We start from the raw sequence: 23,999 nt of genomic DNA, 5'->3' as shown, positions 1-23,999 counted from the left end.
GTAATTCAAGATTATTTTCCTTAAATCAACACTGCACTGCATTATATACTGTCAATATGTAAAATATATTTCAAAATGACCAATAATTTGCTTGGAAACACAGAAAAAAAGCGTTTAGTTGAAGAGCGTCTCAAGCAAGATGTTACCTCCAGTGAAAACAGAGAGACTAACGCCTGTTTGCTGTGTTAAGAGGCTGGATGCCGCGCATTAAACTAGTCACTTTACCTTCAATTATGTTCAATAATTGTTAAAATGACTAAAAAATTGAATATTAAACTTTTAAAATTATTGAATAGTATAAACTTCTTGATATTTACTAAAATAGTAAGGAATTTAAGCCCTAGAACCAATTAATGTATTGGCGGACTGACACTAAAGCTGGTTGCCCGGTCAGTGCAAGCAAAAACATGTTGAGGTCGGTTCGTAAGAAATTCGTTAACCGAATTTTTGTTCGTTAACCGAATTGAAGATCCATATGGAAGGCAGTTCGTTAACCGAAATTTTGTTAACCGAGGCGTTCGTTAAACGAGGGGTCACTGTACTGTACAGTGGGGTATGCTATAACGAACGGATCCTACTACGAATATTCCTATAACGAACAGTTTTACCTAAAAAATTGAGAATGCTATAACAAACGAAACTCCTACAACGAACATTATTTAAAAAAAAAAAATTTTATTACAAGTATTAATTATATTCTTTATTTCAGGGGTTTAGATGCATATGTATGCACTTTTTTACATTTTTTACAATTTTATATTATATTTTTCAGTGTTAAGTGGTTGTATTTGGGGGCCTGGAACGGATTAATGCTATAACGAACAAGGTTCTAGAACCAATTAGATTAGTTATAGCATACCCCACTGTACAGTACAAATAAGAATACCATACCCTGAAATGCTGTATTCAAATGCATTCGAATATCAATACCGAATACGAATCTAGTACAGTACGCCCGGATAATTCACGGATCTTTATTTCGCCGTCCTCTATTATTCGCGTATGAAACCCTGGATGTACCTAAGAATGTCTGTGGGTAGTTTTAAAGCTGCCGGTATTTTTGCAGCTGGGACAGGGAGCCATTCATTCTAGAGACACATACAAATAAATAATAATGGGAAAATCCTCTCACAAAAATCAGAAACAAATTTATAAAAAATGTGATAGTCCACCCTCAAGTCTATTCCGTGCCTTATTAATAACAAATCACGGAGTAGACCTGAGGGTGAACTCAAATTTTTTATAAATTTGTTTCTGATTATTTGGGAGAGGATTTTCTCATTATTATTTATATGTATGTGTTTTGTGTGTGTGTGTCTACACACACACATACAGTATATACAGCACTGTACATTACAGGTAAAAGAAATAATTGTCCTAAGGTTACTCACGGATTTGGCGATTCGAGGCCATTTTGAGAACCTAACCCCGCGAATTTTGGGGGGCCCCCTGTACATTTCTTTGTTCACAAGTAAAAATGTACCCCCCCCCCCAGGTCAGCAAATGTTATTCGCGGATTTGGCGACTCGCGACCATTTTGAGAACCTAACCCCAGCGAATTTGAAGGGCATGCTGTACTCCATCCCTGGTGTGTATGTGTGTGTTCGCACAGGTGTGTATATATATATATATATATATATATATATATATATATATATCCTTTGATAGAACTTATGAGTCTTTTGCAAAACAGAAATACAGCAGGGGCAAATAATAAATTTCTTACCTTTTTCACTTTCTTCACTAGACTCAAGTGCAATGAGAGAGCAATCTTGAGATCCATCTTTTGCCATCAAACCAGGGTCATCTTTAGGGGACCCTACATTCAGAAAAAAAAAATGAAAAGATGTAAATATTGTATTCAAGTGTCATCCCAGGCATTCACACAAGGTAACAATACCAGGAAGGTACTCATCAGAAGTAAAACCCTCGCCCTTGGGTGAACTTCAACATGAATGTACGATTGCATTTAAACCAGATTTAAACCAACTTTTCTATGGCCAATAGCCAACGCATCTCCCTGTTTCCTAAAATTTTAACACCTCATTCTTCCTGGACAGTATCTTTAATCACACACTTGACCTCAACCACTTATCATTTTCTAGTGGTTAATCATTTAGCTACCCTCCATACAGCAATATGTTGCTTTACTGGTCTAAAAGACTGTCAAAAGCATCTAACCACTTCCCACACAGACATGCACACAGCGAGTCTCTACACAATATGAAACCAACAAAATTTTGTTTTAAGACTACATCAATGATAGCTTTACTGTATTGTATATACAGATATACAGTACACTACATGTATATAAATAAACACCACCTGTGGTGCAAAGTGAAAAATAGCTATATGCTGTCATTAAGAAAGATACTGGCAACTCAATAATGTGCAAAGTGAGTACACAAAAGGTGCAGTGCAGTAGATGGCAAACTGCAGGATGTTCCTGACTTTAAGTGTACTGTACTGTATGTGCAAGTAATCAGGTGGCCTTAGCAAGGCTGGAGAAACTCAACATTGGGGATATACTGTATCCCTGGGCTTTCAATGAGTTCTGTTAACTTGAGATATATGATCATGCTGGAGGGGGCACTGAAGCAAGCTTATTTACAAGTCAGAAATGACTAGAGGAAGGTTAAGAAGATGGTACCTTTACTGACAGCAATAAAGGCAGAGTGATGGTGTATGGCAATGAAACAAGGGAAGTTAAAGAGGATGACACACACTAATTGCGGTTGAACCACGCAAGTGTGGAAAATGGCCATAAAACATTGATGATGATTTTGAGGATGCCTTTAAATCATCTCGTAAAAGATATCTCTTGTCCAAGTATTAATATTTTTATAACATTTACCGTACCATCAAAAACATTATATTACATACAGTATTGTCATGTTGACAGAAATTACCATTGCAATAATTATATACTGTATATACTTGCCATCAAAGCCCGTATCCTGGCTGTGTCTGTCCCCTCGTTTCACTTTTATATAATTCATGTTACATTGCTTCCCTCACTTATTAGATTGCTGTATATCAACTCTACTGTGAGATATGTATATACAGTATTTATAATATAAATGTAACAATTAAATAAATAATAAATTAATATATAAAAAAAAATTAAATAAATAATAAAAAACAATAATCGTGGGAACATTTTCATATGTATTTACTGCACTAACACCATGTTACGTGTGCTAATGTAGATAATATTAAATGTTATATAATAATTCCTTGAGATAAATGCATAGTATAAATCAGGTGCCACTAAGAGAGCTCATACTCTCAACTGGACTCGGCCGTGTCATTATTGTCCACTCTTTATCTTTATTTTTTTTAAATAAAACTGTTTCGATATCCATATGCAAGACTCCGTAAATGGTGAAAACAAAGCAATCAAACTTAAAAATTCACATTCAAATCTTGGCACATTTTAAATCTGAAACTGTGTGGATTATTGAGTATTTTGTACTGTTGAGCTTTTACCCGAAAACAGCAGCGATCATAAATAGATGATAAACATTTTCTGTCCCTGTACTATATATATTACAGTATCGATATGATAACTAAATTTCAGAATTACCAATAATCTTAATATAAAAAATGCAGAAATATTCAAGAGACCAACTTTCTTGATATTTACTCCACTGGAAACGAATGTAAACATAGAACTGATTACTGTATTGGCAGACTGGCCGATCAGCTGATGCGCACGACAAAACGTGTTTGTCGTTAGGATTTCGTTAATCGAACTGAAAATCCTTATGGGAGCTAATTCGTTAACCGAAATTTCATTAATCGAACCGTTCGTTAACCGAGGGACCACAATAATTCTTTTTAGTTTAGAACCTAATTTCTGCACGAGTGATTTATTGTGACGCATGGCAACTACAGAATTACATCCCCACGTCCCTCCCTCCACTAACAGCATATCGTCATATACTGTATCTGGCAATTCCATTGGTACTCCACGAGGAAAGACCCCTCATCATAGTAGTGTTGCCTTGACACCCAGAAAAATAAGTAAAATATTATGAGAATCAGAATGGAAGTGAGAATGAAGAACTGGTAGACTTAATGAATAAATTTAGAAATGAGAGCTGGCGTTTGAGCTTCAGCAATAGTGACACTGACAAGCTAGTCATCCACGGAGGAGAAATACTTAAGAGACCAGGAGAAAAGTCATGAAGAGAGCAAAGAAAATATGCTTCTCCACACATTACACATATACCAGGTAAGAGTGCATCATCAACACATGCAAAACGTGTTCATGGTTCAGGAGATTGGAGTAGTGGCAATGATTTGGGCTGTAAAATCATCATGGAAAAACAAAGCTGTAGTACAAAACCACCGTAAATGAACTTTTGTTTGTTTTCACCCTTACCCATGTTGATGCCCCAAGCCCATAAACCTGTTCTTTGTGATTACTGAAAGAAATATGACTATCTGAGTACACATGTGTTTGGGAAGTACACGGAGAGGGACAGGTACCGACAGTGTTGTCAGGACTCAAATCCACATTCATCGTAAGCCCAGCCCCATCACATCTCAGTCCCTATTATCATAAAATTAAAAAATACATTATTTTCATCTTGATACTTGTAAATAATTTGTCTCATTGAAATTTTTCATTAGCCTGAAACATTGTGCGAGGAAGAGGGAAGATGAAGCGTGTAGCAATGGCCCCTACCTCCCACCTGGTAACATACAGCACAGTATGCAGTATCTTCCTTCCCATTGTTTGTGGCTCTGATTAACAATCAGTAAGCAAAATTTGTCCTTTTGATAAGAAAATTTTATAAAGCGTCATCTTTCTGTCAGAGAAAATAGTTTGACCGTAAAAAACTAAATGACATTTAGCTAAGGGTTAATTATAATAGTAGTGATAATATTTTCAGTAATGTACAGTAGTATTTCATTTTCTTTATGCAAACATATAGTATTGTGCTAAACACATATATATATACTGTATGCCTGTACAATACATAAATAATTATTACACACAATTTCTCACAAATGCATAACCCTCCTCTCTTACAGGTTCTTCTATGGGATTATTAATTTCACTTTACATGCTTTTGCTTATGATACTTTTTAGGAACCTACCTATCAGTCTTTGGTTCAGTTTTTACAGAATTTCCACTTTTTGTTTACACTTAGCACTTTACCTTTCCTTTTCGTAGCTCTTGTGTTATTAAATTCAGTTCTATTACTTTGGTGTGTTTAAGGTTACCATCAAAGAAAAAATCAAATCAACATTAAACAAAGTATAGAGCACACCCAGCCTGATGATCAAACCAAAATCATCATTACACAAGGTGTCTGTGACCACAATGTTTGCACCATGTAAACAAAGCTGGAACTTTAAGATGACATAATAACTCATTAAGAGTTGAGCATTGGATTTTATTTTCACACATAAAATGTTAGTCAATGTAATACTACAGAACAGTAATACTGTACTGTATAATTATTGTAGATGTTGGCTTTGAATTTCATACTTTTCACTTTGTTTCAAATCTCATCCAGTTTCTCTTTAAATGCAGGTAAAAAATTATTACTAAATTGTACTGCATTAATTTACTTAATATATGTATTATTGTCATATAATTATTGTAAGGAACATATCTCAGCTTCCATAATGGCAGTGTATAGTAGCATTACCGAGCTTGATCACCCACCTTATTCACCAGATTGGTTCCAAATATTCTTCAATGAATCCAAAAATCAAATCCCCACTCAAGGAATATTTATCACCAGTGAGAATATTCATGAGAATGTGAAATAGGCTCTGAAAGCAATTCTAAAACAGAGCTCAAATTTTTTTAGCAATGACAGCATCATTGTAATACACTAAGTCCATATCCTCCGAAGGTGACAACTTCGAAGGGGATGACACTCATCTGGAGGTACAGGTATGATTGCTAAAATAAAAACACCCTTTACTTTAGTCACACCTTGTACATAACAAAGGTGAAACAATACAGTACAGAAATAAAATAGTATAAAGCACATGATTATTAACCTTACTGGTGCATGTGGTAGTAAGCACGTCACAGCATTAAGCAGCATATAAATAAAAATACAGTAATGTCACACAGCGTGTGTGACTGCCCAAGGCTAGCTTCAACATGTGTTGTCAGTGTGGTTGGTCATCCAGAAGCTGCATGGAACCCACAAAAGAAAACAGAAAATTCAGAATAAAGATGCCAAAAAGTTTAACGCAGCATTCACTGTGGGAATCACAATACTGTACTGTACACTAAAAAATGCAAATGCAACGTTATTATTCCTAAAAAGCTAAATCAGGATAATCACATCCTTACCTAAGCTGTTCAGTCCTAGGCAAGGAAAAAAGTCCCGATTTAATTTTTGTTATAGTGGGGGCTGCAAGAGGTCAAAGCACATCCAGCCTCCATGGTACTGTATGTACAGTATATAATTGTGTTCATGCTCCTTGGCTGACTCAGTCACTATCTTTGTCAAGAGGTGTAACTTATGTGCAGCTATTAGTGTGTGCACTGCCTGTGACACTCAACATGTGGCACAAAACTAAGATATTCAATTAAAGATGATAGTACCCTACTAGTAGTCATTATATACCAGGTATACAGTGATAGCAATTTATGGGCTAATACTTTACTTCTGTGTTTTATATACTGTATGCATTTACACATTGCTATACAGAACAGATACTGAAACAAGAAAAATATGGGGAGCAGTGGGGAGTTTATAGTTGTGGGATACTATACCATTTTGTACGCATTTATTAATCCTCATCGCTTAAAGATATTAATATACAGACACTCCTCGACTTACGACAGGGTTAGGGACCCAAATCCAGGTCGTAAGTCGAAAATGTGAAGATAATACATAGAAAATCTAAAATGGGTGTCTCTTTTTCTTCTCAGCGCCACAAAACTCTCACTTTTAAGCTTGCCAGCCATTTTAAAGGGAATTACAAACGAAAATTTTGTCAGTACACAGCGTAATCACTAATGTCGGGACTCGAAAATACATAATTTGAAAAAATTTTGGTACGACTGGGGCGGTTGTATGTCCGGGTGGTCGTAAGTCGAGGAGTAGCTGTATTATTAACAAGTAAATATGTTATGGTTTAATATTATATTTCAATGTACAGTTGATGGCATACAGCAGGCATGGACAACTCACGGCCCGGACCATGTGTTTGTGTGGCCAGTGGAGTGATTGAGAAATCCTATTTAATGTGGCCCGCAGTTCAGGTAGATGCAGCCATTTTATGGTAAGTAAAGCAATATTTATTTAATGAATAATTTTCACACACAATCCGTTACTGTTTCATCACCTAAGAGTAAGTAACTACAAAAATATAAGTGAAATAAGTATATACTGTACAGTATAGTCAACAATATACATTTTAACTTGTGTGAGTTTACGGGCCAAGTTCGGCGCGGTCTGTGTGATGGATGAGCTGCTACAGTATATGGCAATGGATCACTTGGGAATTAACAATGATTGGGCAAGTCCAAGTGAGGTCACGGGCAATGGTCAAACAGGGTTTAACTACTGTACTGCAATTAAGTACTTCCAGAAAAACACAAGAAACCTAAAGTTGGCAAGTAATTAGGATTGAAAATATAATTAAAATAATCCAAGCATCATTACAGTCAATAATTACCCTGCAATCAAATCGTCAACTATAGATTCGGAATCAGCATGCTCAGGAGTACCTACAGTATACTGTACTGCGATTTTCAGCAAAACCAAATTTCTGACCAAAACTGACAAAATATTAAGTAATTTTTTTACATAAATATACAGGTACTTTTCTCTCAAAATTGGAATTTAATGAGTCTAACTGATTAAGTACTTCCACCAATATAACACAAACACCATAATCATACCTCAGAAACCCATAGTTGGCGAGTAATTTGCCTTGAAATGATGTATACGTAATATACGTAAGTAAATTGTTCCGAGCATTATTATGGCCACTAATTACCCCACAATCGAATCGTGGACCATAGATTCAGAATCAGCATGCTCAGGAGTATCTATACTGAGATTTTCAATAAAATCTATTTTTGCAAAAATCGGAATTGGAATTTAATGAGTCTTAACTGAGTAAGTACTTCCAGTATAACACAATCACCAAAATTGCAACTCGGAAACCCATAGTTGGCAAGTAATTAGCATTTAAATAATGTAATTACTGTAATATCTTGCAAGCATCATTACCACCACTAATTACCCTGCAATCAAATCGTGGGCCATAGATTCATAATCGGCATGCCAGGAGTACCTATACTGCACTGTACAGTACTGCGATTTAAAATGTAGAGAGAGATGTGCCTATAAAGCTCCTCCCCAACTTACGACGGGGTTAGGGACCCAAATCCAGGTCGTAAGTCGAAAATGCTTAAATAATACATAGAAAATCTAAAATTGGTGTCTCTTTTTCTTCTCAGCATCACAAAATTCTCACTTTTAAGCTTGCCAGCCATTTTAAAGTGAATTGCAAACGAAAATTTTGTCTGTGTACTGACGTTTGGTCTCGAAAATACAGAATTTGACAAAACTTTGGTACGACTGATGCAGGTTGTAAGTGCGGGTGGTCGTAAGTCGAGTAGGTCGTAAGTCGGGGAGGAGTTGTAGGTTGTTTCATTGGCATTATTCTGGTGGGTGTCTCATAAATAAGAAAAATTTGGTAATTGTAGGAAAAATCAACGTATACACAGACTGTTTCACTCATCTTCTGTTAAATGCCAAGAAACTTGAACATACAGTATTACTTAAAAAATTATTATGGTGGATTTCGTTTCATAAATGGGAAAAAGACTGTGAATGTAAACTGAAAATATCATAAGGTGGACGTGAGAATAAACTGCTTCACTGTCCATGCTAATACAATATTAACATTGCTTTTGGGTTAGCTAGAACATAAATTTTGGTGGGTTGGCCCGCAGAAAAATACATAAATCGTAATGCGGCCCACGACTGAGGAAAGGTTGCCCATGCCCTGCATACAGTATTAGAGCCATAATAATGTACAATGGTGGTTAAAATTCCAGCAAATGGTCTCAGTGGTTCTAAGAATCTGCCATACATTTTCCAATTACAGTACAGTACTGTACTGTACTTAAAAGGATTTGTAATTTCACAATGATAGAACACCTTTAGTAACACAACCTCTCAAAAATACAGCAGTTTACTTGTGTCATGTTGCAAGGGAGACTGGCAAACCCCTCTTCATGAGTCATTGAGAGAATTCTAACTTCAATGAAACATAGCTCGTGTTCCCTCTGGGGTGCAATACCTGGATTTTAGGAATGAAACAGTCCTAAACATTTCCTCCCTTTAACAGAGGGTAAGGATTCCTTAATCCACCCACATATGAACAAAAACTGGAACACAAGAAACATCCATTGATAATGGTCATAGTCCCTACAGTAAACATCAATTATGTTGGCCACCAAGTAAGGTTTAAAGGAAGTAACACTACTGTACAGTACTTTGAAGGGTGTGACTCAGCTCTATTCAGCAAGAACCAGCTAGTACAGTACAGAGTATAGCAAATTTTAATTACCCTCATTGATTTGTCTATCATTGAACAGTTCCCTTCAATCTTTATTATCAGAGTAGTATATATAAAATCCCCTTACAACATACTATACTATACAGCACAGTATAGTATTAAAAGGCAGGCATGCCCATTCCTACAGGTACTAGCGGTTGCCATTTAGCCACTCAACCCACAACCATGGGAAAATAACCCATCTTATACTGTAATAGAGAAGATGGGGGTTAGGCCTCAAAACCCAGTAATAGGAGCATCTTACAAATGTACAAAGTCAGATAACCTCCAAGAAACAATACAGCTCACTCTCCAACACACAGGCTAAACCATTATCAAAATATAAAGAACCCTTGTAATGAGAAAAATATAGGCAATTTATGACTAAATTTTTTGTACTCCCTACAACTGCAGCTCCAGCCTATAAACCTTTTCCAAAAGTGTGAAATGATATGGAACCATAGCTCGTAATTCCCCAAATATACAACAACTTCCTGTTTTTAATAGCAACTCTTGCTTCCATTCTCACTTTTGAAGGTGACTGTAGTTAAAGGGTACTGTATATATGGATATTTCTTCAAATTGATTTGCTGATCCTGTCACCAATGTTTAGAGGCTGCCTGTGACGAGAAATAAATACTTGGTGCAAAAAATTTACTTGAGCCATCTTGCAGAGGGCATCATGCTATGAAATAAAACCCTATTACTGTATGTTTTTACTGTCTAGTCCAACCTGCATGTATGTCCTACAATACAGTACAGCATAAAAATTTCTATATTTAAATGGGAGAAAATTTAACTAATTACTGCAGAATTCATGAGTTACAAGTAAATGTTCTAAATTTTCAGAGCAGCATTAATTAAGGAAGTGACCTGTAAAGGTTCAACCAATTCATTCAAACACCAAAAATCCGTCCTATTATGGTCACTCAGTGGGCCGCTTTGTTAATACAGATATTGAGCCTCAAATCTGGGACACTTGGGACCACAACTGAATTGGTGTTGAAGATTGACTAGATTTCTGTAGTCTACAGCACATTAAATTTCCTTCCCTCCAGTAAACATCAGTTTTGTTTCACACAATATCAGTAAAACATTGGCTTTATTTCTTCAATCACAAAACAAAGAAAATATCATTACAGTGATCCCTCGGTTAACGAATTACCTTCCATAAGATTCTTCACTTCGGTTTACGAATTCCTTACGAATTTTTCCCAACATGTTTTCGCCTGCTTTTGCCTGCTCACCAGCTGTAGTATTAGTCCGCCAATACAGTAATCGGTTTTAGGGCTTAAATTCGTTACCATTTGAGTAAATATCAAGAAAGTTGTACTATTCAATATTTTTCCAAGTCTCATATTAAAGTTTTTAGTCATTTTAGCAATTATTTAATATAATTGAAGTACAGGGAACTAGTTTTTAGTGCGCCAAACAGCCACTTGACTCACCCAATTATTGGTCATTCTGAAGTTTATTTTACATATTGACAATATATAATGCAGTGCAGTGTTGATTTATTTAAAGAAAATAATTTTGAATTACACCAAGTGAACTAAAATTTTATAGGTGAAATGGCGGCATGGGGTGACTTCTCTTCCACCCCAATGCCTTCTCTTCTCCCTTCTCCTCCACCCCCATTCTAATTCTCATCATCATCAACCAGAAGCCTTCTACATGCACACCTCAAAGTAAGTGTTCTTTACTGCATTTATTTTTAGTTTGTATGTAGTTTTTGGTGAGCTGGAACCAATTACCCAAAATCCCATTGAAACAATGGTTTCGGTTAACAAAATTTTTGGTTAACGAAATTTTCGGTTAAAGAACGACATTCTGGAACGAATTGTGTTCGTTAACCGAGGGACCACTGTACTCTACATTCATACTTTAAATTAAAAAATAACATTAAATATAGTCTTTTTATAGACCTTAAATGCAAATTAAATGAGTTTGTTTATGTCCCAACAGCTTTTCACGTCATGATAATTCTACAAGTATAGGGAGTTCATAAATAATTATTATCTAATTGAATGAATAGATCAATACCTTTATAATTCTTTATTCATATTCATTTGTATTAATTAAACATTAGTCTAATTAAAACAGTCAAGGTATTGTTTGCCAAATGCTGCATGATGTCACACAGGATTCTATGATATGATGACACAGTGCTGGTTGACGGTCATGCTACAGTCTGTACTCGTGCAGTACAAACTAATTTTTTTTGTCACTTTTGATTTCATTTTTTTTTTATTTACAATATTCTCTTCCCTTAATATCTTCAATGACTCAGATCCATTAACTTACAGATAATAAGTATCACCCTTTACTTTTGTAGCCTCTGAAAAGCCTTTCTACCTAATATATTGACTACTCCTTGATTTAGCTAACCCCTAGGAACATTTCTCCAAACCCATAAGGCTGAGGGTATTTTGTCAATCTTTTCTTCAAGGATTTTGAACAAATATAAAGTGAGACTGTAGACTAGTGAGAAAATTTGTACTTCACATCTTAGCAAAATAAAACTCAAGACTGGACTTAAGTACAGTATTTCACTAACCCGACACATATGGTACAGTATGTTCTTACGATTCATGCAGTACACATATGTATACAACTGCACAGTTGATGACATTATATAGTATTTTAGGAATTTTTGTGCTCATGCTTGATATTGACCAATGTTTCAGCTTAGTCATATGCAGAAATTCTGTGCACGAGGAAACCTACACATATTTCACTGGCATAAAACAATGGACTAACAAATATACATCAACAAACACAATGATACCAACACAAGAGTTTCTTCCATTATTAATTTCCGATTTCACAAACTTCTAGGTAATTACTTGACTATTTACTGTATATAGTATGTCCCTGATACAATCTATAACAAATTATTCCTTTTTTGACAAAACCTTACCTGGAGACCTACTGGTTGCTGATCTGGGACTTGTAGCTTCCTTAAAGGAAACATTCACGCTTCCTGTTCGCCTGTGAATTCTTGCAGGTTGTTCATCACTATCCCAGAATAGCTGTAAAAGAAAAGGAAATCTTATCATTAGGACACATGTATACAGTATACTGTAAGAAACTTCATATACGGTATATAAAACTGAAACTCCTCTCTCTTAGAGATGAATGGAATATTATCTTTACCTGTACAGTATACTGCTTCCAATACCCATGAACTCAAGAGTCAATACTAATAACCTTTTCAAGTGGCCTAAAATTCTAATGGATCCCCAACATTAGCTAGCTATAAGGTACACTAGATATAACTCTTAACGTGCAAAGTTCCTTTTCATTATCCCTTTCAACCACACAGATGTACAGTAACTCATACACTTGGGACCTGAGACCTACGGATGTACGAGATAGTTATGTCTTGATGGCTCCCGCCCCATTTCAAGTCTCCTAGAGTGGCCATGAGCATTAAGCTATGTATTGTCATGTCATCAGCAGTAATAATTCACCCTCAGAAATTACAAAGGTGCTCAATTACCCTATAAACATCATAGTGGAAGGACATCTATAGGAATGTGCATATGACAGCCAGGAGTGATACCCATGCATCTGGGGAGAAATAGATGCAATTGGATGAATTAATGATATAAAGGAATATGATGATGATGAAGTGTAGCTTAAGACTACTGTATAAGCAACATGTCGGCAGAGGGAGATGTTAGGGTGACATAGTGGCCCAAAGTATCATAACATTGGGGAAACAGAATCTGCAGCAGCTACCCATTTTTTTTTGTTATAAGGCTTTTAAAATTGATTCATTAATTTTCAAGATCAATCAGTTCCTTTACTTCTTCATTTTACAAACTTTAGACTCAAGGGGATGCAAAAATAAAGGCACTTAGGATTGAAAGGGTTAAAAACAAAGCATTACGTTTACACCATAAAATACTGTAATTATCTTTACAATTAAATTCGTCCCTCGAACAGTCACACAGATGCTGTGGATGAGTTAATATGCACACTTTCGTTAGCCGTAAATATAATTGCTAGCGGAATTGCACCCCCAAAAAAACTTTCATTTGACGGCCCGTATCATACAGATTTTTAAAAATATATTTACTTAACCAAAGTTTTAGATAAAATATTCATGATTATTTGAGAAAAAAAATCAAACTTAATTAAAACTAATTCTATAGACTCCAGTACAAACATTTCGTATGTTTTTCATAAAAGAATTTAATCCCCCATCATTATGTTGAATATTTTTGTTTAAGGATCTTTTATCCAAAAAATCTTGTAGAGAAGTTAGTCAGTAGTACCAAAATCTTCTCTGGAATACAATTACAACTGATGCTGTGAATAAAAGTTTTTAACACTTTTTTCGCTATCCGTAAATATTTTCGCTCATGATCGCAGCCTGAATGTAATGGGAGTGTTTGTCCACATGAGATGCATAGTTTAAACTCTAGGAAAACTTTCTCCCAGCACAATGGTAGTATTGTATCACTATTACAGTAATATATAAAAATTTCTTCACCTAACAAAGTTTGTTTGCCAAGTTCTAATTCATATTCCCACTTCGTTCATTCAACATTTAAGTTCTTATTTATTAGTGGATACAATACTGTATACAAAAAAATAATATACTGTAACAGATTCTACATACATACCAGTAAAGTGAAGTGAACATTTGAGCACTTGAGCATGTTTGAAACTTCCTGTAGCATAGATGAGGTAGCTGTTCTTATGGCCCGAGACAAAAATTTTCTGCCCAGGGCTAAAATTAATAATTTATTATTATAAGTCTATTTTCAAATGCCCACGACTGTTACCAATAATTGGGGGAAATTTCACCACAAGCAGAGATGTAAGATAATGTTCGACATAACTCATAATTCACAAAATTCCCTCAAACAACAAGGGTAGAAGTTTTAGCTACTGGAGTATAATTTAAGTACAGAACTTTGCCAAATAGGACAGGTACTTTTAATTATCAGTGTACTTTTTGTTTTAATTTTCATCTGTTTATTCTATGTACAGGTATTACAATTTATTACAATGATTACAGTATTTAGACATTTATTCAATGTTGACCTTTCAAGGGGTTCTTTTATGGAAACCAAAAATGGTATTCATGAATTTTACTACAGTATTCGTGGTGTTTCTTAAACCTACCCAGTGTAAACAACGAGTGATGCTTGTGTTAACATAAACAGTACAGTACGTACTGTGCAGTATATACCCGGCCTCGAAACTCCTTAAAACAATGTAAATATACATATGAAGTTTTTATACCCAACAAGTGTATGAACACTACCATTCCAAAAAAAATATTTTACGAGTAACCTACATGCATACAAGGATAGGGAATACAGTATGCACATAAGAGCTGGCCCTATTAAGTGCACTGTGGGTTCACATTGGATTCACATCTGATAGCTACCTACACTTCTCATTTATCCGAAAGCATGCACATCTCTGTGTTTATATCTCCATTTTTTTCACTTTTATTAGAGTGATTTATTATCATACCTTTTAAGTATTTATAAATTTATGTTAATGCTGTACAGTACAATAAAAACAATAACAATGATTGACAATTTTCATATTGTAAGTTTGGCGACTTTGCCCCAAACAGTGTATGCTTTCCAGCAACCGATGATTTATCTTCAATAAGATCAACCTACCAAACCCAAATTATCTATGCTAGGTTAGAAGTGCATTAGCTTAGGTTAGGGTATTAACTATTTTATAACTTTACCTTATGGGTCATTCCATCATGAGGCTTATTACAGTTTTACTTTAGTAATATGATACAAATGTGGACTAAAACTGTACTGTACTGTACAGTATACGTACAGGTAATCAAAAGGCTCTTACAGCATATATTACCAACACTTCGAGTTACTTCAATGCATGGTATTTTCCCACACAACTAGGCATTACGCCATGTAGTTATCCTAAAGAGACAAAGGTGAACAGACATCCATCTACTGTACTTGTGATCCTGACTCCCCTCCTCTGCTATAAAACAATGTAAGGCAGCTTTGAATACAGTACTGTAGTTTTAAATAAGGAGCACCTTAGTGCTACTCATAATGATCAAGAATTGGCAGCAGAGTGATAGTGTTGTGGAGTTTAGTGATACTTAAATGTGAAAGAGAAGACGATGAGAAGCCTATGACTAGAACAATATTTTCTTTTAAGTGGCAAATTGCCCAGCCATGGACCTTTACTTACTTCCCCTATTTGTTCAGCATTTGTTCTAATTGGTCAAGACTGATGACCAAGATTAATGAATTTAGTCACTTGCAAACATGGTGACCATTACCTATATTTTTTGCAAAGTGGGTATTTACACCCGATAGTGCATATAACAATTTCGATATTTGCACAGATAAACCAATCCCCTTGTTGATGGGAATCGGGTGCAAATAATTCAACCATTATTTTAAACCCAGGTTTCAACACTATCATATATCGATTACTACAAGAATTTCGCACTGACAAAATTCAATTGCAGATAAAAGTTTCACTATCTCTTTAAGACTTTAAACAAACCAATAGGTAAAGTTAGGTAGGTTTCTTTGGTTAGGTTAGGAGCCTCCTGGCTATGGAGTTAGGTAAGGCTAGGTTCTGTACCAGATATCAAAGTACATGTGTACAATAATGGAGCAAATAATGTATGAGATGATTTTAATTTACACAATTCCATTAAAAACATTAATGACAAATGCAAAAAGTTGGAACAAATAACTTCATTGGTCTTTTTTTAATCCAATTAAAATATTTACACACTTATTTTTCATCTTTCCTTCATTGGAAATGATTCGGTAATATCAAGTGCAAATGGGTTCAGTAATTTGCACCAGAATTTCACATTGACACTTCAGGTGCTGATAACAGTTTCACTAAGTTAATCACAATATGTACTGTATTTCAGATTTTTTACCATTACAGTATCACTCTAGTGCATTTTTTCCTAGCTGAGAAGATATGCCCCGCCCCCTCCTCAAGAGTTACAGCTGATTGACTGTTGCAAATCTGTCCGATTTCGTCCTGAACCAATGATGTATTTCTAAATGAGTTTATTCTTAATCGTTAGGATGACCGTTTCTGACGAAAAAGATATATCGCTAAATTATATAAAGATACATACATTCATTATTTCAAACATGAGTATGTAGAAAGTTTATCAGAAATCTTATACAGTACATATATGAATTAACCGTTAAACTCTGGTAGCAAATTCACGCTTTCGGAGGACGCATTTAATACATACTTATTTTTACCCACAATAAGGAATACTAAGACAAATTACATATCAGTTATACACCCTGTACTACATTATGCAAAAACTAACCATACTGAAATATTACACGGTCGTCAGCAGAGGCGGGAAATATGACTGCGAACAACTTCCTTTTTCCCGCCTCTGCTGACGGCTCGAGCGGCCAAGTTCCCTCGTCATTCACACTCATCCACCAACTTTCAGGGGCCGTGTATTATTTCAATGTGATTCTGATCTTTTAAATACAATCTGTCTCATTTTAAAAGGATGGTTTTCCGACATCTTTGTGGTGTAGATTAATATAATATTTTTCTTTTCTATTTTTAATTTCCTTTTACTCTTATTTTTTCGCCCCCCCCTAGGCCCCATTGTGGGTCGATGACCTGTGCCCGGGTGAGCTATTCCCCGTAAAAAAAAAAAATAGTCAACATACGCATTTAGTTGTTGTTGCGCAGAGGAACATTTAAGCATTACTACCACGCACATATTGTTTACTGTAGGTGTCTAACATGGATAAGTCTCTTTAGACTGTCATTCCCTGTTAATATAACCATATTAATTACAGGGTATATTCAAATGAAACAAGTAAATGACAAACGGCAGGAAACGTCTTATATATTACATGTAGGGTGGCCATTTCCAATTTTTCAAAAAGGAGGATACTTTTTCTAGTTTTTTTTTTGTGTCACCTATATTTAACCTAAATTAAGCATGTTTAATGATGAGTTTAAAATATAAAAAAAGTTGTATAAAATATACAAAATATACTTGGAAGAATTGTTGATTCGTCAAATATCACTATAATGTGATGAATGCTATTTTGTGGTCATTTTTCTAAAATTTCATTTTTTTAAACACATTGTACAGTATATATTACATACATGCATTCATACAGTATAAATAAAGAACTGAAAGAAATGAATATTAATTTTTACTCCTGCAGAAACAGCATATGCTAACCAAATTAACTTACTTCACAAACTAAAGGAAGTAGCCTACTTACTATGGACTGCCAGGTATGGATGCCTATTCTTTTTAGTCAGACCCCAAAAAATGAGGACAAATTAACATCCGGCTCGAGGTAGGTAGCGCCGGATGGAGGACAGAGTGCTCAAAAGCCGGCGTCTGGCCACCCTAATAACGTGGCAACCATTATGGCATGCAGGGCTACCACCTTTACGCCTGTTCCTCTACGATTTCCCAAAAACATACGTCCAATGTGTCATATTGTCATGAACAATATTTTTCTGATACAGTACCTTTTTGAGTGACTGTACAAGACAATAAGTTAACCTCTTTTGGTATGAGAAATTATTTTTCTGGTGTATTTTGATGTTTTTTAGTCGATTCTGTACGTCATTTCTTGTGGAAATGAGACATTTTTGGGATGTTTTTCGATTCCTCATGAAAATCTAAAAAATAATAAAAAAAACGGCTCAATTCCACAAGAAGCGAATGCCAAAATCAATTAGAAAACATGAAATTACACTAGAAAAATAATACCTCATACCAAATGGGATAAAAACGAATTTTTATCTTTCACTATCTGCACCCAAAACCCTTGATGAAAAGGTTCTGGCGCAAATAATGATTTTGTTATTTGAACTATCAGGTGCAAATACCTTCAGCCAATTTTTATTTATGCCTTCCAGAAGGATTACTACTTAACAGTGCATGTGAGCACAGCAAAGCTACTACATATTTATATAAAGTACAGTAATCAGACATAGCACATTATCTGCCAAAACAAATGAATATTGTTTCTGTAGTGCTTGCCCAACTTCCACCTCCTCCTGTACATAAGGAAAAATCATTGTCTTACAAACACCTAATTTTTGGCTATTACTATTATATTGGATTACTCCCAGCCGCTAATATCAGTTCTCTGTGTCCTTAGTGAGGAAATACATTACAAGTCACCAGCAAAGGGCAACTAACCATATACAGTATACCGTACATATTATGTACATAAGGCTATGTATAACCATCTTCCTAAGTTAGAAAAAATAAATAGTTAGGCTTGGGTGAATAACCACCGTTTAAAATATACACGATAAAGGTGGAGACAGGCTTCCACTCTTACCCTTCTCATAGTCAATTATTCATTACATTATGAGGGGGCAATTTCACTTCCCTATTTCATACATTGATTCTTTTATGCAGGAATATTGTAAATAATACAACACCGGCCATACTTTCATAAATATATCAGAGAAAAATTGTGTTGAGGAGGCCGGGAGAGGTGACGTGCCTGGCCTGGGGGGTCTCGGTCACAAGTTATGTAACCTTCCGTCAACAATAACCTCCATTACTATATTTCAGCAACACATAACAATTTATAATCCGTTATCATGGTTGAACTAAATAACCAAACTTGCCATTTATTAGTAAAACATATTACTAACGTAGAGCACAGTGCCGTACAATAGTCCTGTGACCCAACACACCAAAAGCCCTTTGACTGGCCCCTGCCAATATCAGACAAAGACATATAACAAACCTCATCTTCTGGTTCCTGAAGTGCTCCCCGTGTGGTCCTACGAGATTCACGAGACGGTAATGCACTTTTCCTTTCATTTTCAGATACTGGATTCCCTCTCGTAGAAACCATTTTACATCACAAAGGAGACCATCACTACCACTGGAGTCAACAACACACACAGTACTGCCTGCTCTATACTGTCCTCCGAGGAATAAAGTAGTACCCGAGGTATTTATATCATACCAGAAATATGATCTAATGTCGAATTATATTTATTAATTATCATATTATAATACATTTGTTTCGGTAGTGAAAATAAAAAGAAAAGAGAAATGCCGCGAGGGACAGTAACCTCTTGGCTGCGGAGGAATACTGTGTTTAGGAAGGGCGCCAAAACTCGAAATGTGAATTTGGCGCGAAGGATCGGTGAGAAACCTTAATACTCTCCAAATCTGCTGATACAATAGGACAGATGTATTTCATGAAAAATAATTGCATTTGGTAATATATATCATAATATGTTTCTATTTATAATAGTATATTTAAGAAGTGACGAATTCACGAGACAAATGATTGATCAAAATCAAATGCCAGGGACATTATCATCATTCGTAAACAAGATCTATGATTTTTTATCAGCAGCGTTAAGATTGTGTATACACTAGATTCAAGGCACTTTTCAACATAATGGTTTAAGTTAAAGCACAGAACAGATTATAAAATATCTTTAAAAAATTTTCTAAAGGAAATATTATTAGCTTAATAAATACCTAAATAAACGAATCATTTCGACAAGGTGAACGAAATAATAAGAAAAATGTGTTCCGAAGTCGCCCTCTTGTATTACCATGGGATGGGTGTATTACCTGAGGTTTACGCCCCGCAATGTCATTTTAATATAATTAGGAAGCTCTCATAGATATGTTCAACGAATTGACACATAATTTACTTCGAAAATTTTAAACAAACTGTAAGCAAAATGAGTAATAAAGCACGGCTTATTGATTCAAGACAACTTGCAATTTCCTAATACCTGTACGTACCTTACTTTATTCTCTTCGCCACTGGTCGGCTCGTTGGATGTGTGGGCGGTCGGTCACGTCTATGTTATGCACTGTTGGCAAGTGCTGGTTCCAGGTTGTATCTGTACCTGAGCCAGTGTTGGTCAAGTCTGGTGCTCTTGAAAGAGCTCACATTCGGTGCCGTCACCAGGGCCGGATTTAACAATAGGCCAAGTAGGCCATTGGCCTAGGACCCACCGGTATCTGAGGGCCAACTGAAACTAATTTGTCGCGCAGCGTGCCAGGGTATAACCTTGTTTCAAGTGTACACCGAATATTTCAATATATAATATATTCACAACCATAAGTATAGACCGCAGTGGTCAACAGATCATAATCAGCATGTTCAGGAGTACCTATACTGAGATTTCGAACAAAATCTATTTTTGGCCCAAAAAATCCTTTAGGCATAAGACTTACAATTTTTATTTTCGGCCAAAAAAATAGATTACAGTAAAAATCGCAATGCTCGTACTCTAATTGTCTTGTAAATCTGATGATAAGCTAATATATGGATTATTGCTTGTTCAAATGATTTTTAGAATATTTTAATTACTTTTGCAATGCTAATTACTCGCCACTTATGGGTTTTCGAGGTCATTTCTTGGTGCTTGTGTATTATTCTGGATGTACTTAAATAGTTAGGCACATTAAATTTTAGTTCAGAGAGAAAAAGTATTTTTTGGCCAAAAATTCTGTAAGGGGTAAGCCTTACAATTTTTGGCATTTCGTCCACAAATGGATTTTGTTCAAAATTTCAGCATAGGTACTCCTGAATGTGCTGCTTAAGGATCTGTTAACCAAAATTTGATATCTTGATTATAACTTGTTCAAATGGCTTTTAGAAAATGTTCAAATGATTTATAGAATATTTTAATTACTTTTGTAATGCTAATTACTCGCCACTTATGGGTTTTCGAGGTCATTTCTTGGTGCTTGTGTATTATTCTGGATGTACTTAAATAGTTAGGCACATTAAATTTTAGTTCAGAGAGAAAACGTATTTTTGGCCAAAAATCCTTTAAGGCTATAGACTTACAATTTTTGTCATTTTCGGCCAAAAAATGGATTTTGTTCAAAATTTCAGTATGGTACTCCTGAACGTGCTGCTTAAGGATCTGTTAACCAAAATTTGATATCTTGATTATAACTTGTTCAAATGGCTTTTAGAAAATGTTCAAATGATTTTAGAATATTTTAATTACTTTTGCAATGCTAATTACTCGCCACTTATGGGTTTTCGAGGTCATTTCTTGGTGCTTGTGTATTATTCTGGATGTACTTAAATAGTTAGGCACATTAAATTTTAGTTCAGAGAAAAAAAGTATTTTTGGCCAAAAATTCTGTAAGGGGTAAGCCTTACAATTTTTGGAATTTCGTCCAAAATTAGATTTTGCTCAAAATCGCAGTATAGGTACTCCTGAACATGTTGCTTAAGGATCTGTTAACCAAAATTTGATATCTTGATTATAACTTGTTCAAATGGCTTTTAGAAAATGTTCAAATGATTTTTAGAATATTTTAATTACTTTTGCAATGCTAATTACTCGCCACTTATGGGTTTTCGAGGTCATTTCTTGGTGCTTGTGTATTATTCTGGATGTACTTAAATAGTTAGGCACATTAAATTTTAGTTCCGAGAGAAAACGTATTTTTGGCCAAAAATCCTTTAAGGCTATAGACTTACAATTTTTGTCATTTTCGGCCAAAAAATGGATTGTGTTCAAAATTTCAGTATAGGTACTCCTGAACGTGCGTTGCTTTGGGTGACCCATAAGAACTGTAAAATTTGATATCTTGATTATAACTTTTGTTTCAAATGGCTTTTTTAGAAAAATGCCCTAAATGATTTTTGTGAATATTTTAATTACTTTCTTTGGAATGCTAATTACTCGCCACTTATGGCTCGAGGTCATTTTTGGTGCTAGTATTATTCTGATGTGTTTCCTAAATAGAAGAAAATAATAAATTTTAGTTCAGAGAGAAAACGTATTTTTTGGCCAAAAACTTTATGCTATATAGACTTGATAATTTTTGTCATTTTTGGCCAAAAAATGGATTTTGTTCAAAATTTCAGTATAGGTACTCCTGAATGTGCTGCTTAAGGATCTGTTAACCAAAATTTGATATCTTGATTATAACTTGTTCAAATGGCTTTTAGAAAATGTTCAAATGATTTTTAAAATATTTTGATTACTTTTGCAATGCTAATTACTCGCCACTTATGGGTTTTCGAGGTCATTTCTTGGTGATTGTGTATTATTCTGGATGTATTTAAATAGTTAGGCACATTCAATTTTAGTTCAGAGAGAAAAAGTATTTTTGGCCAAAATCCTTTAAGGCAATAGACTTACAATTTTTGTCATTTTCGGCCAAAAAATGGATTTTGTTAAAAATTTCAGTATAGGTACTCCTGAATGTGCTGCTTAAGGATCTGTTAACCAAAATTTGATATCTTGATTATAACTTGTTCAAATGGCTTTTAGAAAATGTTCAAATGATTTTTAGAATATTTTAATTACTTTTGCAATGCTAATTACTCGCCACTTATGGGTTTTCGAGGTCATTTTTTGGTGCTTGTGTATTATTGTGGATGTACTTAAATAGTTAGGCACATTAAATTTTAGTTCAGAGAGAAAACGTATTTTTGGCCAAAAATCCTTTAAGGCTTTAGACTTACAATTTTTGTCATTTCCGGCCAAAAAATGGATTTTGTTCAAAATTTCAGTATAGGTACTCCTGAATGTGCTGCTTAAGGATCTGTTAACCAAAATTTGATATCTTGATTATAACTTGTTCAAATGGCTTTTAGAAAATGTTCAAATGATTTTTAGAATTTTTTAATTACTTTTGTAATGCTAATTACTCGCCACTTATGGGTTTTCGAGGTCATTTCTTGGTGCTTGTGTATTATTCTGGATGTACTTAAATAGTTAGGCACATTAAATTTTAGTTCAGAGAGAAAACGTATTTGTGGCCAAAAATCCTTTACGGCTTTAGACTTACAATTTTTTGTCATTTTCGGCCAAAAAATGGATTTTGTTCAAAATTTCAGTATAGGTACTCCTGAACGTGCTGCTTAAGGATCTGTTAACCAAAATTTGATATCTTGATTATAACTTGTTCAAATGGCTTTTAGAAAATATTCAAATGATTTTTAGAATATTTTAATTACTTTTGCAATGCTAATTACTCGCCACTTACGGGTTTTCGAGGTCATTTCTTGGTGCTTGTGTATTATTCTGGATGTACTTAAATAGTTAGGCACATTAAATTTTAGTTCAGAGAGAAAACGTATTTTTGGCCAAAAATCCTTTAAGGCTATAGACTTACAATTTTTGTCATTTTCGGCCAAAAAATGGATTTTGTTCAAAATTTCAGTATAGGTACTCCTGAACGTGCTGCTTAAGGATCTGTTAACCAAAATTTGAAATCTTGATTATAACTTGTTCAAATGGCTTTTAGAAAATGTTCAAATGATTTTTAGAATATTTTAATTACTTTTGCAATGCTAATTACTCGCCACTTATGGGTTTTCGAGGTCATTTCTTGGTGCTTGTGTATTATTCTGGATGTACTTAAATAGTTAGGCACATTAAATTTTAGTTCAGAGAGAAAACGTATTTTTGGCCAAAAATCCTT

At 34.8% G+C, this 23,999-nt stretch overlaps 1 protein-coding gene across 3 annotated transcripts in view; it reads right to left on the bottom strand.

Moving 5' to 3' along the window:
* LOC121867314 (ATPase family AAA domain-containing protein 2-like) overlaps positions 1-19,465 on the bottom strand; it is a 78,237-nt gene extending 58,772 nt beyond the window's left edge. For 2 of the 3 annotated variants that reach the window (XM_042367220.1, XM_042367221.1), the window contains exons 1-3: positions 19,315-19,465; positions 12,480-12,591; positions 1,727-1,819 (exon numbers count right to left, since the gene is read on the bottom strand). In XM_042367220.1, coding sequence (XP_042223154.1) covers positions 1,727-1,819; positions 12,480-12,591; positions 19,315-19,425 — 316 coding nt within the window. In that variant the 5' untranslated portion in view covers positions 19,426-19,465. The remainder of the gene's footprint in view (positions 1-1,726; positions 1,820-12,479; positions 12,592-19,314) is intronic. The other variant, XM_042367222.1, reaches the window with a different exon arrangement.
* Positions 19,466-23,999: the final 4,534 nt, after the last annotated feature.

The sequence above is a fragment of the Homarus americanus genome, unplaced genomic scaffold (assembly GCF_018991925.1).
Source record: "Homarus americanus isolate GMGI-L3 unplaced genomic scaffold, GMGI_Hamer_2.0 scaffold6317, whole genome shotgun sequence".
Classification (NCBI taxonomy): Eukaryota; Metazoa; Arthropoda; class Malacostraca; order Decapoda; family Nephropidae; genus Homarus; species Homarus americanus.
Note: the sequence above shows the minus strand (reverse complement) of the source record. Positions and strands in the feature narration are given on the sequence as shown.